Source organism: Squalius cephalus (assembly GCF_949319135.1).
Source record: "Squalius cephalus genome assembly, chromosome: 9".
Classification (NCBI taxonomy): Eukaryota; Metazoa; Chordata; class Actinopteri; order Cypriniformes; family Leuciscidae; genus Squalius; species Squalius cephalus.
The window spans coordinates 29,395,431-29,413,026 of record NC_137130.1 but is presented as its reverse complement, the minus strand read 5'-3'; the positions used below and the strand labels follow the sequence as shown (position 1 = coordinate 29,413,026).

Below are 17,596 nucleotides of genomic sequence, written 5' to 3'. Positions count from 1 at the left end.
TTTTGTGTCATCAAGTTTTTGTATTGTCTTTTGCATATTACACATGTTAAAACTATTTAGTAAGGGTGTGATGAGCATTAGTGTCACACCCAACAGACATGCTCTTCATACTTGCTGTCAGACATATACTGTAGCTTACTTTTCGCAAAGAGAGCTTCACCCACTCACAGCAAAGCATAAACCTAACAAGCCACATGCGTCAGCAACAACACAACTGTTAATTTAGAACCAGCCAATCAAAATGTGAAATGCAGCCAGCAACTAGTGCTGGTCTCGCACTCGTGCACACACACTCCATTAGTGAGCAACGTACATACATAGCCTTGGTCAGCGGCCAAATCATTCACATTATAACATATTGTAGCCTACAATAAACTGCACATGACTCAAGGCCCCGATCTTGTTCATTCCTCGATTAGAAGTAAAAAGAAGTAGGAAATTACTTTGGAGTGATGCACTGTCTGTTGTTAACGAACACCCTGATTCCTGACGCCGTATTGCTGAGATGAATATGTAAATATTCATGTAAATAATATGTAAATTTGCCGCCAGCTTGAGAAAACAGTTAAGAAAGCATCTGATCATAACTATGAGAATGTTTGCTCAAGCTCTGCTATTCACCATCATGTTTACAGATGAGGAAATTAAAATTACACTTATGTTAGTTTGATTATAAATGATCAAAATATAAATATATATATATATATATATTTTTTTTTTTTTTTTTTTTGAGACTATTATTCTATTTTCTTTGCATGACACAATCACATGCAGTACAGAATGTCTCTTTCGGCATTATCCTTAAAACTGTCCAATTTCCTGTGTGATTGAACAAAAGAGAGGCTCTTGAGAGTGAACTTCACATTCGTTTGATTTCTTTTGAGTCATTACATGAACATTCTTACATTTAGAATCCCTAAAGGTTCTTCATGTTGGATCCCTCAGTGCCAACACTGCAAAAAATGCTTCTTATTTTTGTCTTGTTTCCAGTCCAAATATCTAAGAATTCTTATATCAAGAAGCATTTAAAATCTAAATTAACTAGTTTTATTCACGTCAAAAATATTATTTAACATCACTGAATCACCCCAAATACATTAATCTACACCAGCAAACATTTGGTTATATCAGGTAATAGCTCCTTAGAATTGCAGGTTCATTCTTTCAGTGTACATGAATCATTTTTGTTGCATTAACTAAAACTGTATCGGTGGATTTTTACTCGCAGCATTTCCATAGGACTGAATTGAGATTAAAGGTTCAAATTAAGCGTTATTTTATGCATTTTTGATTAAAGGCAAAGACCATTTAATGTTTATTGTTCACTTAGGTTGGATATGTAGTTAGCTTAATATGTAGTCAAATTAAGTTTGTGTTAACACTTGCCTCAAAAAACTAAGTGGATTGAAAAGCATGTATGTTCAGTTAGTTTTTCTTAACCTAAAATGATAATGCACTGCTACTGAAAATGTCACTATTTTTTAGTTAGTTTTTCACAAAACTAGATGGATAGATAGATAGATAGATAGATAGATAGATAGATAGATAGATAGATAGATAGATAGATAGATAGATAGATAGATAGATAGATAGATAGATAGATAGATAGATAGATAGATAGAAAATAAATAAGAAAAAACACATTTAGCAAGGTTATTTTTCTTACCCCGTTGGCTGATAATTGTGCTTGTTTTAAGCAAAAACTCACTTAATTTATGATATAATTTCTTATGTCATTTAACTTCTCTAGTAAACGCTTAAGATTTTTTTTATATTTGGACTGGAAACAAGACAAAAATACTAAGTAAGAAAGGCATTTTTTGCAGTGAATAAAGAACCTTTATTTTTAAGTTTGGCCAAACACCAGAAAACCTTTACGACATGACTCTGACTTTCACAGTTGCTAAAAGGTTTTGACACAGCCTTTTAAGAAGTAATAATAAATAATAATGATTTTGCACACCTGCTAACAGTTAAGGCTCTGAATAGTTTTATAAAGTTACAGTTCTGAACTACAATAATTGCTGGCAAAATATGTAACTAAATAAAATAAATAAACATTTACAATGGCAGACTTTTGAACTTTTAAACCTGAAGAACAACACCCCAAACAGTCTTATCTTGACATTGAAGGTTGTAATGGCGGCTTTCGCATAGTTTCCTAAGACAGACAATTGGCTATGTCCCAATGACATTCATTACCTAGTGCCTTTTCATCATACCCAGCTGACCTCATAAAACACACCCCTACTGTAAACGTTGCTGTGCTGACAGTTCAGGTTCAGTTGCTCTCGTATGAAGCCACACCTTTCACTGGTCCTTCCCTACCCATGTCAAATATGTAAGAGGGAAAGAGCAGTAAACGGTATATTATTCTCATCAGAACTCTATCACATCCTGAGCACCTGAAATACCAAGGTATGATTGTACACACTATAGGTGTTTCTCTTGATTCTACTCTAGTTATATACGTCAATCATTTTCATGGTTAATATTTTTATCCTTTTTGTTTCTAAAATCAAAGGGGTTTTATGTTAACAGTGTGATCTTACTAAAACATCTTAATTCAATTGGGTTCTCTTGTCATATGGATACACAATGCTGAAATTAAATGTGTTGAGTATTTCGCAGTGCACTTTACTAAAACGGTGTTCAATGTCAAGGTGGATTTGAAGACCATGACATTGTCTCAGATTATTGCTTTTTCAAAATAAAATTAGAATAGAGGTTTTTGTCATAAACAGGGACAGTGGTTTTCTGCTCAAATTAGAAGTCAAATCTATACAGAAGTTTAGTACGGTCAAATATTTTATTTAAACAAAAATACAGTAAAAACAGGAATATTGCCAAATATTATTATAAATTAAAAGAGCTGTTTTCTATTTAAATATATCTTAAAATGTCATTTATTTCTGTGATGGTAAAGCTGAATTTTCAGCATCATTTCCAAAGTATTAATTTCTATATGTTTTAATCTTACCATGAATGTTTGAATGGTTAAAATGTTAAGCAGCAAAAATTGTTTTCAGCATTGATAATAATAATATAAAGAAAGGTTTGCTGAGCAGCAAATGCAGAATGATTTATTCAGTTATTCAGTATGAAGACTGGAGTAATTATGCTGAAAATTCAGCTTTGCATCACAGGAAACAAATACATTTAAAGATATATTCAAATAGAAAACAGTTCTTTTAATTTGTAATAATATTTCACAATATTACTGTTTTTACTGTATTTTTGTTTGATGTGTTTATTGTTTTGGTTGTTTTGTTTTGGTCAACTTTGGTTGACAGGTCTGTTTGTGTGTATATATATACAGAACATTATTGTTTTGAAAAATATTATGCATGCATATATGACTAACTTTTAGAGAATAATATATATATATATATATATATATATATATATATATATATATATACATATATATAAAGATTGGTAAAGAGCTGTTTAAAATACTTTTAAATGTGTAGCATGTCCATGAGTAAGTATTTAATGTCAGCTACCCAAATATGGAGCAAATATAAAAATATTTTTCAATTATCACTACCACTTTTTACAATTATTACCTTTGTTACATAAAATCCATCGAAACCTCTCAGCTGATGTTGTTAATTGCAATACATCTGACGTTTCTTTTCAAAACATGAGAATGTTGCCATGGATTCAGTGGCAGGTGTTTGAAGGGTGTGTCAGGGATCAGGACAGACTAGTTTTGGGTGTATCCAGGGGAGGTATGAAGTGAAAGGACAATGCCACATCAACACTAGGAATGGAATGTACTAACCGTAAATTGTGAAATTATGCCTTTTATGAACATGATGCTGCATTGACATACTCAATATGTCTTTTCTGGTCGCACCATCTTGTGGATAGTAGCCTATTAGTATGTATGATATATGCAGAAGTGACTACACTGTATCCACTGCAAACGAAATAATGTGTTTCAATTCCATCTTACAGCGTAAACCATGTCTTTCACTGGAAAACCATACAGTAAAGTCCAAGCAGGTGAGAAGATGCATTAAAATGACATCTTTATTCGACAATCCACTTTAGACATTATAAGTAACTTTGCAACTACTTGTCAACTAGCAGTCATTGGAGTATTAGTAGATTGTCTGCTTAATATCTAATAACACTTTATTGTGATGCTCCCCAACAGATATTCAACTGACTATATGTAACTTTGCATGTCAGCTTATTCTACTAACCCGAACCCTAAAACCAACAGTATGCAACACTACTAATACTCAAATGAGAGTTAGTTGACATGTAGTTGCAAAGTTACTTACTGTTAGTAGAATGTCAAAAGGTGACCATCGAAGTAAAGTGTAACCCATTGTTCTTAATATATCATTATGTACATCCATAATCAAGTTATTTGCCTAATACTTTTTGTTGAAAACAGGTACGACTTCAAGTACTAAAGCAGTAGAGGACAGCAAAAAGAAAGCATCCCTGCTGAAGGACAATAGCTGGATCAGGGCTAATGTGAACGAGGACAAGCAAGTCGAGTGAGTTTTCAACACATTCATCAATGGACAGCAAACTAGATAGATACAACTTGTTTAACATCTCTCCTCTGTAATATGGATGTAAATCTTTCAGATGCTTTTTGTCAATGGTATTTATGTGTGTCTGACAGACTAAACAGCTGACAAGATGAATTTGTGTTTCCCATTTCCCAACAGAAACGACCCGAACTTTGGCAAAACTGTTCTGAGCCGTTACAAGTCCAACGAAAACCTTGTCAGGTAGCCTAGTTAATCTCGTCTTAATGCTTTTGTGTGTATATCCCACGTGTTGACATCAATTTTTTTATATGAATATGAGATCCTTCTTTTTTTCCACAAAGCCCTCAAGATAAAACTAGCAAAACCGAGAGCAAAACCACCACCGTCCCCACTTCATCAGGAGGTTCCTCTGTCCAAGCTCTCTCTAAAAGGTAATGCACTGCTGAAGATGCACTTATCACTTTCATACAGTACATTAAACACATTGTTTACAAATGTGCATTTGAATTACACAGTACATAACAATACTCACTCTTATGGAAGCTCATCAGCGACACATAAGAAAAAAACAAGCATGCTTTGGTAAATCATAATTTTGATATAAAAGTTATAATTATGAGCTAAAAAGTCAAAATTATGTGATACTAAGTAGAAATTATGAAACAATTAATATGACTTAAAGGTATAGCGGAGGATCTTTCCGAATTTTAGGTAAGACCCGCCCTCTCCACTTTTTGAAAAGTTTGATTGATTCACCAGAATGATTGACAATTAGGAGGACCAATAGTATATCACCTCCACCCGGAAGTAAAAAATCCTCCGCTATACCTTTAAGTTGAAATCATGACATAAAAAGTTGACATTATGATACAAAAAGTCAGTTATGACAAAAAGTCAAAATTATGAGATAAAAAAGCCATAGTTATAACAAAAAGTCATGATAATGACAAAATATCTATATCTTTTTAACTCATTATTATGACTTAAGGCCCATTCACACCAAGGACGATAACTAGAATAATAAGTTAACGATGAAGATGTTCTAATAATCTTTCTAAATGTAAAAGAATTGCAGAGTCATGACCACAACTATTGATAACGGCACAGAGAAACATTATCGTTGGAATCACTTTACGGAAGTTTTTGATGAACGATAAAAACACTGACAGCCAATCAGAATCCGTCCTGCAATATTGTCCGGTGGTGTGGACTCTAATATAGTTATCGCTCTTGGTGCGATCATGCCTTTAGGCTCTCATAATTTCTATTTTAATGACTTAGGTTCTCATGATTTCTTTTAGTAATTAATATCTCATAATGTAGATAATGTCATAATTTTCATTGTCATAATTATGATTTAACAAAACATTTTTTTTTCATATGTGGAAGAAATGGGCTTCTATGATATGGTGCTTTGTAAAAAGTTTATGGGATAAAATTAGATCAAAGAGTCTTACGTGATTGTTTTCATTGTGCAGATTTGGTGGCAGCCAGGACAAGCTGAATGAAACCAGGTAAAATATACACATAAATCACAACTTGTAACTGTTAATGTTTAAATCTGTCTCTGTACTTAATTTAGAAAAACAATGAAGTGTAAAATACAACACAATAATACGTACTACAGTACAATAATGCTTAATCTGTTGAAGAACATGCACTTACATTTACAATATGATTAGTTAACCATGTTTGCTGGATTTAAAACCTGTCTGTGAGCCAAAAATGCTGGGAATTTAAAACATTTTAAGAGCTCGATCATCTTTTCAACCCAACCCTACAGAACCATAGGAACTAAATCAACCGTGAGAACACTGCCCAGGACAAGGTAAAGCATCTGAGACACGCCTGGTTAAATGAATGGTTGAATGAATGAAGACTAGCTTCTTACAAAACTGATGATTGCTCTTTCAGCACTTCTACAACAACAATCAATGGTTCAAAGATTACCGAGACAACGGTGACCACTACCAAGTAAGATACTGAGAGGATATCAGAACTATTTCACACTCTTTACTTGCATGTTATGAATGACAAGGTCAGCTTTAACTATTCTAAACTGTGTTGTCTTCTTGTCCTCAGGCAGGATGTAGTGAAATCATTTACCAAGTCTGAAACTATCACTGATAAAGACCTGGCAGCTCTAAAGACCAAGACTTCTGGGTAAATCATGCATTTGATGTTAGATTTTTTTGTTACATATAACAAAATATTAAAGCAACTTTGATTTTCAAATTCACGCTTTCCGCACCCCCCCCCCCCCCCCCAAAAACATTTATTTTGGTTGTAAATTATAAAATAATAGATATACTGTTCAAAATTAAGATGATTTGGTCTATGTTATGTAATTTAATGAAATTCATATCCCATTGTGCCTTAAGTGTGCAATACTTTTCATGGTCTCTGTATGTCTCACTGCACATGTTATATGTTCCTAAAGTGACTACAAGACTGAGGTCATTACTGTGAAGTCATCAAAGGACACTGTTGATGGGTGAGTGACATAGATTATTTAGGAGAAACACAATCATATAATTAAATTAATCTTAGCTTATTTACTTTATGGTTTGTATTAACATTAAATCTATAATATGCTTTATCTAGACCCACTTCACCTCTCAAGACCACCACTAGGTACAGTAACCACAGCCTTGCTTACAGATTGCTGACTAATAATGAGGCTGCTCTATTAACCTGTTATTCATTTCAATTCTAGCATCAAAACCTACACCAAGGAGGATGTTTCACCAGCTAAAACAACATCATATTCTCTCCGATCCACAAAGAGGTGAGATCCTGAAAGATAATTCAAAGTAATCGCCTGTAAATGCTTTTCACTCACTGTAAGACAAAGAACATCACTGAATGCTTTTCTACAGCACTGAGGATCAACTGTTTGACACCCTCATACCAACGCCAGTCAAGTCAGCATACACAAAACCTGATAGCAGGTATGTGGCATTTGCATATTTATGAACTAAACAACTTAACATCCTATTCATTTCATTTTAATCAGAATATATCAACCTCATCACGCCACAAGATTATATAGTCCAACAACTGATACTGAAAAGATCTAGTGTTTACTGCAGAAAATAATGCACTTGTTGTGTGTCTCTAAAGTGACTACAAGACTGAGGTGGTTACTGTGAAGTCATCAAAGAACATCATTGATGTGTGAGTGTCATAGATCAGTTCTTCTCAACTGAAGGGTCACGACTCACAAATGATGGACAGTGGGGGAAAACGTGCTAAATGCAACCTTCAACTTTCAGCCTTGTGAAAAATAAGTGTGCTTAATTGTATTCAATGTGCACTTTAAATACTTTAAAGTATAGTAAGTACTTAGAATCTTAAAAGTATATTTAAAAAAAAAAACTGTACTTGAAGATAATATAATATTAATGAAATAAAAAGACACTTATTCGAAGAGTGTCCTAACATTATTAAACCTTTAAAAAGTGCACTTTGTAATAGTGTCAAATTAAAAGTTTTACTTTAAAGTACATTTTAAATCATGATTTAATAATCTTTTGTCATTCTTTAAAACTTCAACTTCATTTGTTTCAAACATGCAATTACAAATTTAAAGACACGGCTTTCAAATTTCAATAGAAATGACATTAAAGTATATTTTAGTTTACCAAATACTTTTCAGTACATTCGGCAGTGCACGTTAACCATATTTCAAAGACTGTTATGAAATTACATATAAAGATGTACTGAAGTCCTATGTAAATGGGTCAAAATTTACGGGTTTAAAATGTATGGGTTTCTAAATTAGAATACATTTTTATTTATTATATTTTTCAGTTAACATGCATTTAAGTATCTGAAAATATTACGTTCAGTTCGCTCTCAAGTAAATTCTTTTAAGTATCATTTATGTAATCAGTAATCTTCTTGTTCACAAGGGCAAGCATAAATAAAATTGCAAAAACTACATTTAGAAACCAAAATGGTAAAATGTTTTAGCTTATGGAATGTTAATAACTTTATTGGCCTATACAGTTCATATTAATAATAATGAATTTCAGTGTTTGATTTTAAGAATATTTTTGTGTACTGTTAAACAGTAATCTATTTCGGTATACTGTGTCGCAACACATTCTCATACCCAAGACGTCACTTTTTGTCACTTTCAACCATGCTTCAATATCTGACGCTCAAAGCACCCTTTAGCGTCCATATGTGACGCTTCGGTTATGGGTAGGTTTAGGCGTCATGTAACTGACGCTTTCGAAAGCGTCAATATCCGACGCACAAAGCACCCTTAGCGTCAATATGAGACGCTTCGGTTGGGTAGGTTTAGGTCTGTGGTAGGGTTATGCGTCTCATATGGACGCTAAAGGGTGCTTTGAGCGTCAGATATTGAAGCATGGTTGAAAGTGACGTCTTGGGTATGTGTCGTGTCACTACATGTGTGTAAAATCTGATATGATCTCATAATTACATTATTATCTTTTGTGTGTGTGTGTGTTTAATTGTATGTGTATATTAACACTGAAACTATACTTCATTTTGTCTAGACCAACTTCACCTGTCAAGACCACCTCAAGGTACAGTAAACACAGCATTGCTGACTAACCAGAAAAAACATGGATCCAGATTGCTGACTAACCTGAAAATTGTGTCTTCTCTCTTAAACCTTTACCAATTTCATTCACAGCATTAAAACCTACACCAAGGAGGATGTTTCACCAGCTAAAACAACATCCTACTCCACAAAGAGGTGAGAACTTGAATTGTTATATTTATTGCAAAAAATAATAATGCAGTGTAAGGAACTGATCTTTCATTTAGAGACTGAAATGTTGCTCATTGCACATGTTATGTGTCTCTAAAGTGACTACAAGACTGAGGTGGTTACTGTGAAGTCATCAAAAGACATCATTGATGTGTGAGTGTCATAGATCAGTTCTTCTCAACTGAAGGGTCACGGCCCACAAATCTCTTGCATGCCTATTTTTGCATATTGTTTGACCTATACAGTTTATAATAAAAGTAATAAACTTGGAGGTTTGATTTTAAGGGTATGTTGTCCTAAACATGTTTGTTGTGTTTTATGTATGTATTAAAATCAAATCTATAATTCATTTTGTCTAGCCCAACTTCACCTGTCAAGACCACCTCAAGGTACAGTAAACACAGCATTGCTGACTAACCAGAAAAAACATGGATCCAGATGGCTGACTAACCTGAAAATTGTGTCTTCTCTCTTAAACCTTTAACAATTTCATTCACAGCATTAAAACCTACACCAAGGAGGATGTTTCACCAGCTAAAACAACATCCTACTCCACAAAGAGGTGAGAACTTGAATTGTTATATTTATTGCAAAAAATAATGCAGTGTAAGGAACTGATCTTTCATTTAGAGATTGAAATGTTGCTCATTGCACATGTTATGTGTCTCTAAAGTGACTACAAGACTGAGGTGGTTACTGTGAAGTCATCAAAGGACATCATTGATGTGTGAGTGTCATAGATCAGTTCTTCTCAACTGAAGGGTCTGGTTGCCCACTGAAGCTAAGCAGGGCTGAGCCTGGTTAGTACCTGGATGGGAGACCTCCTGAGAAAACCAGGTTGCTGCTGTAAGAGGTGTTAGTGAGGCCAGCAGGGGGTGCTCACCCTGTGGTCTGTGTGGGTCCTAATGCCCCAGTATAGTGACGGGGACACTATACTGCCAAAAGAGCACCGTCCTTCGGATGAGACGTTAAACCGAGGTCCTGACTCTCTGTGGTCATTAAAAATCCCAGGATGTCCTTCAAAAAAGAGTAGGGGTGTAACCCCGGCATCCTGGCCAAATTTGCCCCTTGGCCTCTGTCCATCCTGGCCTCCTAATCATCCTCATATACTGATTGGCTTCATCACTGTCTCCTCTCCACCAGTAAGCTGGTGTGTGGTGGGCGTTCTGGCACAATATGGCTGCCGTCGCATCATCCAAGTGGATGCTGCACATTGGTGGTGGTTGAGGAGATTCCCCCCTTCTATGTAAAGCGCTTTGAGGTCTCAGAAAAAGCGCTATATAAATGTAACAAATTATTATTATTATTATTATTATTATTATTATTAAGGGTCACGACTCACAAATCTCCTACATGTCTATCCTGATGGGTCACTGACAACAGAGACAAAACCATACTAAATGAAAATAATAAAATGCAGCTAACCATATAACCACTCATAGGTAGAATAGCAAAATAAATAGGTTTAATCAAATTTTAAAAGGGAGGAGAAAAGCTTCCGATATCTTTTGTCAACATTCTCAATTTTCGAACAAATCTATGTATCCCTTATGAAAAAAGAGCAATGTTTATGGAAATAATATGCTTTAGAAGTGTAAACTTGTGTGAACTGTATTCAGACGCTTAATTGCGTGTAGCAATTTAATGAAAATGCATTGTACTTTATTTATATTAAATGCAATTAACTGAACTTTAGAGTATTTCTTTACCCACGCAGGACTTGAGTACATCTTATGTAACTGCAAATACAGTTAAAGTGTATTGCCGAATGTACTTGTATGTCATGTATTTAAATATATTTGTAATTACACATTTGTAATGATGAAGTTACAATTTAGTAAGTTTCCAATATTAACTTTAAATGTAATATCAAATAATACACTACAGTTCAAATTATAAGTACTTACATGAGCTTTAGTATGTTAGTCAACACATCAAAAAAAGTGTAGTTCTTTAAAACATGACAATATTATGAAAGCACAATGATTTTATATATACTTTAAAGTAAATCTTTTTATTTGACATTACTAAAGTGCACTTTTTAAAAGTGTGTTACGAAGCAGACATGAAAGGACATCTAAGTGGTGTTTTATTTCATTCATTTTTATATTATCTGAAAGTACAGTTTTTTTAAAATATACTTTTAAGATTTGAAGTACAGGTGCACATTCATTACAATAATTCACACTTCTTTTTCACAAGGGTAATGTTAGATTTGTTTTGCATATTGTTTGGAATATACAGTTTATGGTAAAAGTATTAAACTTCTGTGTTTGACTTTTAAGGATATTCTGTCCTAAACCACTGTAGTAGAATGTAAAATTTAACCAAGTAAATTTCAGTTGCTGTTGTGTTTTTGTGCGTTTATTTAACTGAAACCTGTAATTCATTTTGTCTAGCCCAACTTCACCTGTCAAGACCACCTCAAGGTACAGTAAACACAGCATTGCTGACTAACCAGAAAAAAAACATGGCTCAAGATTGCTGACTAACCTGAAAAATGTGTCTTCTCTCTTAAACCTTTAACAATTTCATTCACAGCATTAAAACCTACACCAAGGAGGATGTTTCCCCAGCTAAAACAACATCCTACTCCACAAAGAGGTGAGAACTTGAATTGTTATATTTATTACAAAAAATAATGCAGTGTAAGGAACTGATCTTTCATTTAGAGACTGAAATGTTGCTCATTGCACATGTTATGTGTCTCTAAAGTGACTACAAGACTGAGGTGGTTACTGTGAAGTCATCAAAGGACATCATTGATGTGTGAGTGTCATAGATCAGTGTTTCTCAGCTGAAGGGTCACGACCCACAAATCTCTTGAGTACATCTTATGTATTTTCAAATACAGTTTAAGTGTATTGCCGAATGTACTTGTATGTCATGCATTTAAATATATTTGTAATTATACATTTGTAATGATGAAGTTACAATTAAGTAATGTCAAATAACACACTACAGTTAAAATTATAATCAGTTACACATGAGCTTTAGTATGTTAGTCAACACATCAAAAAAAGTGTAGTTCTTTAAACTAAAACAAGATTATTAAAACATAATGATTTAAAATAGACTTTAAAGGAAAGCTTTTTCATTTGACATTATTACAAAGTGCTATTTTTTTAAAAGTGCACATAAGTGTGTTAAGAGACAGTCATGAAAGTACATCTAAGTGGTGTTTATTTATTTATTTCATTGATTTTATATTATCTGAAAGTACAGTTTTAAAAAAAAAAACATACTTGAAGGTTTGAAGTGCACATTCAATACAATAAAACAATAAAACAACTTTTTTGACAAGGGTAATGTTACTATTTTTGCATATTGTTTGGCCTATACTATTTGTGGTAAAAGTAATAAACTTGGACGTTTGATTTTAAGGGGATTTTGTCCAAAACCCTTTTGTTGTGTTTTGTGTATGTATTAAAATCAAATCTATAATTCATTTTGTCTAGCCCAACTTCACCTGTCAAGACCACCTCAAGGTACAGTAAACACAGCATTGCTGACTAACCAGAAAAAACATGGCTCAAGATTGCTGACTAACCTGAAAATTGTGTCTTCTCTCTTAAACCTTTAACAATTTCATTCACAGCATTAAAACCTACACCAAGGAGGATGTTTCACCAGCTAAAACAACATCCTACTCCACAAAGAGGTGAGAACTTGAATTGTTATATTTATTGCAAAAAATAATGCAGTGTAAGGAACTGATCTTTCATTTAGAGACTGAAATGTTGCTCATTGCACTTGTTATGTGTCTCTAAAGTGACTACAAGACTGAGGTGGTTACTGTGAAGTCATCAAAGGACATCATTGATGTGTGAGTGTCATAGATCAGTTCTTCTCAACTGAAGGGTCACGGCCCACAAATCTCTTGCATGTCTATTTTTGCATATTGTTTGACCTATACAGTTTATGGTAAAAGTAATAAATTTGGAGGTTTGATTTTAAGGGTATGTTGTCCTAAACACGTTTGTTGTGTTTTGTGTATGTATTAAAATCAAATCTATAATTTATTTTGTCTAGCCCAACTTCACCTGTCAAGACCACCTCAAGGTACAGTAAACACAGCATTGCTGACTAACCAGAAAAAAACATGGATCCAGATTGCTGACTAACCTGAAAAATGTGTCTTCTCTCTTAAACCTTTACCAATTTCATTCACAGCATTAAAACCTACACCAAGGAGGATGTTTCACCAGCTAAAACAACATCCTACTCCACAAAGAGGTGAGAACTTGAATTGTTATATTTATTACAAAAAATAATGCAGTGCAAGGAACTGAACTTTCATTTAGAGACTGAAATGTTGCTCATTGCACTTGTTATGTGTCTCTAAAGTGACTACAAGACTGAGGTGGTTACTGTGAAGTCATCAAAGGACATCATTGATGTGTGAGTGTCATAGATCAGTTCCTCTCAACTGAAGGGTCACGGCCCACAAATCTCCTACATGTCTATCTTGATGGGTCACTAACAACAGAGACAAAACAATACTAAATGCAAATAATAAAAATGCAGATAACCATATAATCATGCATAGATAGAATAGCAAAATATATAGGCCTCCTATATATCTTTTGTCAGAATTCTCAGTTTTCCTACAAATATCTATGTATCCCTTGTGGGAAAAAAAAAAAAAAAAAAAAAATGCTTTGTTCATTATATGATTTTAAGGATATTTTGAATAATTTAACAATATCTTCATTCAGTTGCTGTTGTTGTTTTTTGCTGTTTTGTGAGCGTATTAAACTATATCCTATCATTCTTTTTATCTAGACCCACTTCACCTCTCAAGACCACCTCAAGGTACAGTAACCACAGCCTTGCTCACACACTGTAAAACATGATTTTTTGGTGAAGTAAATACTACTGAAAAAAAACAATGTAATTTACATGAAAAAGTTAGTTCAGGCAAGAATTTAAAAAACTAAGTAAATTCCATATCAGTACTTAATTCAAGCGAGTAGAAATGAAAGCGTAAATATCAACTCAATAAAATTAAGTAAAAATTACTCAACTTTTCTGATACTGGGGTTCCCATCATGCACTGGACCTTGAATAATTAATGAGGTTCATTTTTCACTATTTTACAGCTGTATTTACACTGTTTTATCATTGCTTTTGTTGTCAGGATTAGTAACTTGCCATTTTGTGACATTTCGAGTAAATTTTCTGCTCAAAATGACACATTCAAACACAAAAATGATCCATCAAATGTTACCGTCATTGTGTATTGTCTACCAAGTATTGAGGTCTTTGCATTCACATGGGGCTTAACATCTGACATAATGTAGTATAAATTACTTAGATAATCTAAGTAAAGCACATACTATAAATGACTGGTATAATTCAATATTATTGTTTGAGTGAAATGTAATGCAAAGGAAGTTTTAGCTAAATCGATATTAATCAACCTTTTACTAGCCAAGTTAAAATGACTTATTTTCTTTGTTACTTTCACTTAACTAGGCTAAGTAAAGTTTACTTAATTCCATATTCCAAGTAAATTTAACTTAAAGTTTTCTAATTAAAGCTACTGATAAATATGTTTAGGTTTTTACTTGGCAAACTTTGTAAATTTACTAGCATTTTCTGAGTGAAAAAACTTAGCAAGCTTTTTTCAAGTAAATCCTACTCCAAATTTTTTTCAGTGCAGATTGCTGACTAACCTGAAATAAAGAGGCTGCTCTGTTAACCTCGTTTTTATTTCAATTCTAGCATCAAAACCTACACCAAGGAGGATGTTTCACCAGCTAAAACAACATCATATTCTCTCCGATCCACAAAGAGGTGAGATCCTGACAGATAATTCCAAGTAATCGCCTGTAAATGCTTTTACTCACTGTAAGACAAAGAACATCACTGAATGCTTTTCTACAGCACTGAGGATCAACTGTTTGACACCCTCATACCAACATCAATCAAGTCAACCTACACAAAACATGATGACAGGTATGTTGCATTTGCATATTTATAAGGTGTGAACCCATTTTTGGCGAGTTTGACATTTGCCTTGGCTTTTAAGTAGATTAACCAGTCTTATGACTGCCAGGATAAAAACACAAAAGCAGGTGCTCATTCGTGTTTAGACTCTTTGTCAGTGCTCACAACTTTACATTAGAGCTTCACTCTCCGTACAGTAGTGTTTATTCTATCATGGATTTTTATCGTTCCTACAGTCACGAGGATGTATCGGTCTCCAAAACCATCAGAACTGTGTATTCAACAAATGACAGGTAGGATGGTATTTCTTATTTAAGCATCTTTGCCTGATACGTTATTTGTTGTTTATTACACTTCTCTATCTTTTTAAATGCATAGAAATGAGTGGAGTACTGTCACAAGTCCTTCTTACACCAGATCATCATTCGAGAGCAGGTTCGACATATGTCTTGTCAGTTAAACATTACAAGAATTACTGATTCGATTTGATGGGGTTTGTAGACTTAGTCATGTCATTTTGTCATCAGGCCCGTTGATTACCTGTCTGACTCCATCACATCAAAAACCTCTACAACTGTGTACACATCACCGGAAAGGTATGGAAACGGAATTGAATTATGCCAGAGTTTGATGCCATGTGTCGTGCACATGTGAAATGCTTTTCACTTTATTGCAGGACAGTGAGTTCAAAGGACATTTGCACATACTGCCAAAAAAACATGTACACAGATGAAAAGATGATTCTGGATGACATGAATATAAACTGTCATGCACGTTGTTTCAAGGTTCGTTTTTTTAACTCATATTAAGCATATTTATGAAAATGATATGAATGGAATATGGAAGATGAAAGTTTTAATATTATTAATGAAATGTATTAAAACAAATTATATTGCTACTTATCAACTAAAATGGTTTTCATAATTCTTTTCTTATAATTATATTAATTCAAGAATTTATAAAGATTTTTTATTCAAGAAAAAATCATTTTAAAAGAGTATTATTATTATTTGCATTATTAGTGTGGGGTGTGTAATGCGTCTCTGGGACACCTGAAGGCCGGGGACAGCTTATGGGTCTACCGTCGTGCAATTTACTGTGAGAGTTGCTTTGGTGTCACTAGGGGTAAGAAGACTATACACTCTACTATATATTTTTTTCAGTATTCTGAAACATGCTATCAATATACTTCCTAAATAAATAAAACGTTGTTTTACAGGCAAATGGATCAGCTGAGACTACATTTACCATCCATTAAGTGATGTTAAGAAAGAGACGGCAAATGAACTAGCCTTTACCAAAACTTTCCCATAGCTCTGATTTGGACTCGGGTATTTGAAGTGCATTTTTGGTGGTGGACTTCTGTCTGATTATAGACTTTGGGACATTTATTAATTGCATTGATTGCTATACTTCCCTGATGATGTGACAAGCATCTCATCTAATTACTAAAATAAGAAGAATATTTTAAAATAAGAATAATCATATGCTCGTATGTGATAATAAATGTTTTACTTTGTGTTTTGAGTTGCTTTATTGTACTTTTTTGTCAATATTGTTATATTAAAGAATTATAAGCTATGATGATAAGAATCTGTAATTTCGCCTGAGTTTTCATCTGATTGTTTTTATTGTTCAGATCTGGTTGAGCGTCATTCCAGAGTATAGTCATGCAGTACCTTTCACTATGAACATGCTTCTGTTAGTATCTAAGGTATTTATATTAAAGAGACTCGTAGACATTCAGAAATATCTTCTGATCAAGATCAGACACTTCAACTTATAACTCATGACAGGATTCCTAAGAGGATAAATAAAGAGCTAAACTTAGCCATTGCTCAGTGAAATACTGAGAGAGTCTGCTTACATTGAAGTTAATCTTTTAACAGTCTTTTAAAATGTTAATATCCAGATATCTATAATTTTGTCAAACATGGTGGAATGTTTTAGAGGAAGACAAACCAACTAAACATCAAAACACCACAGAATGCTTTAAATCAATTACTTGTGGTGTAGTGTTCCCACCAAAAATGGTGTCAATTAAAAAGTACACGTCCTGGGGGATGACACCATTAATGAATTGACTTTTGTAAGTTTAGGGATTTTACAAAGATTAACAGGATTGAAATTGATATTGAGTGTTTTAAAGATGTTTTAAGATGTTTTTGAAAATGAGACAATGAGATTGAAAATGGTTTTGTCTCTTATGCTCAACAAGGCTGCATTTATATGATCAAAAATACAGTAAAAACACAGTAATATGGTGAAATATTATTAAAATGTAAGATAACTGTTTTCTATTTGAATATATTTTAAAATGTAATTTAGTCCTGTGATGCAAAGCTGTATTTTCAGCATCACACCGTCACGTGATCCTTCA

At 33.5% G+C, this 17,596-nt stretch overlaps 1 protein-coding gene across 8 annotated transcripts; it reads left to right on the top strand.

Annotated features, from left to right (window-relative positions):
* Positions 1-2,277: 2,277 nt before the first annotated feature.
* Positions 2,278-17,045, top strand: scel (sciellin). Of its 8 annotated transcripts, XM_079880539.1 has the most exons (38): positions 2,278-2,418; positions 3,964-4,011; positions 4,412-4,517; positions 4,695-4,757; positions 4,859-4,948; positions 5,996-6,031; positions 6,301-6,345; positions 6,432-6,491; positions 6,600-6,680; positions 6,958-7,011; positions 7,122-7,151; positions 7,234-7,305; positions 7,397-7,468; positions 7,641-7,694; positions 9,047-9,076; positions 9,187-9,249; positions 9,364-9,417; positions 9,624-9,653; positions 9,764-9,826; positions 9,938-9,991; positions 11,664-11,693; positions 11,806-11,868; positions 11,980-12,033; positions 12,723-12,752; positions 12,863-12,925; positions 13,037-13,090; positions 13,297-13,326; positions 13,438-13,500; positions 13,612-13,665; positions 14,050-14,079; positions 14,992-15,063; positions 15,154-15,225; positions 15,453-15,509; positions 15,595-15,651; positions 15,744-15,812; positions 15,893-16,001; positions 16,239-16,341; positions 16,436-17,045. In XM_079880539.1, the coding sequence occupies exons 2-38, from the start codon at positions 3,972-3,974 to the stop codon at positions 16,450-16,452; spliced, it is 2,124 nt and encodes a 707-aa protein (XP_079736665.1). In that variant the 5' UTR covers positions 2,278-2,418; positions 3,964-3,971; the 3' UTR covers positions 16,453-17,045. The 8 variants fall into 8 exon arrangements, with proteins under 8 accessions (XP_079736665.1, XP_079736667.1, XP_079736666.1 ...); XM_079880541.1 differs by lacking the exon at positions 7,641-7,694 and having other exon boundaries at positions 2,348-2,418; positions 16,436-16,807; XM_079880540.1 differs by lacking the exon at positions 9,364-9,417 and having other exon boundaries at positions 2,348-2,418; positions 16,436-16,807.
* Positions 17,046-17,596: the final 551 nt, after the last annotated feature.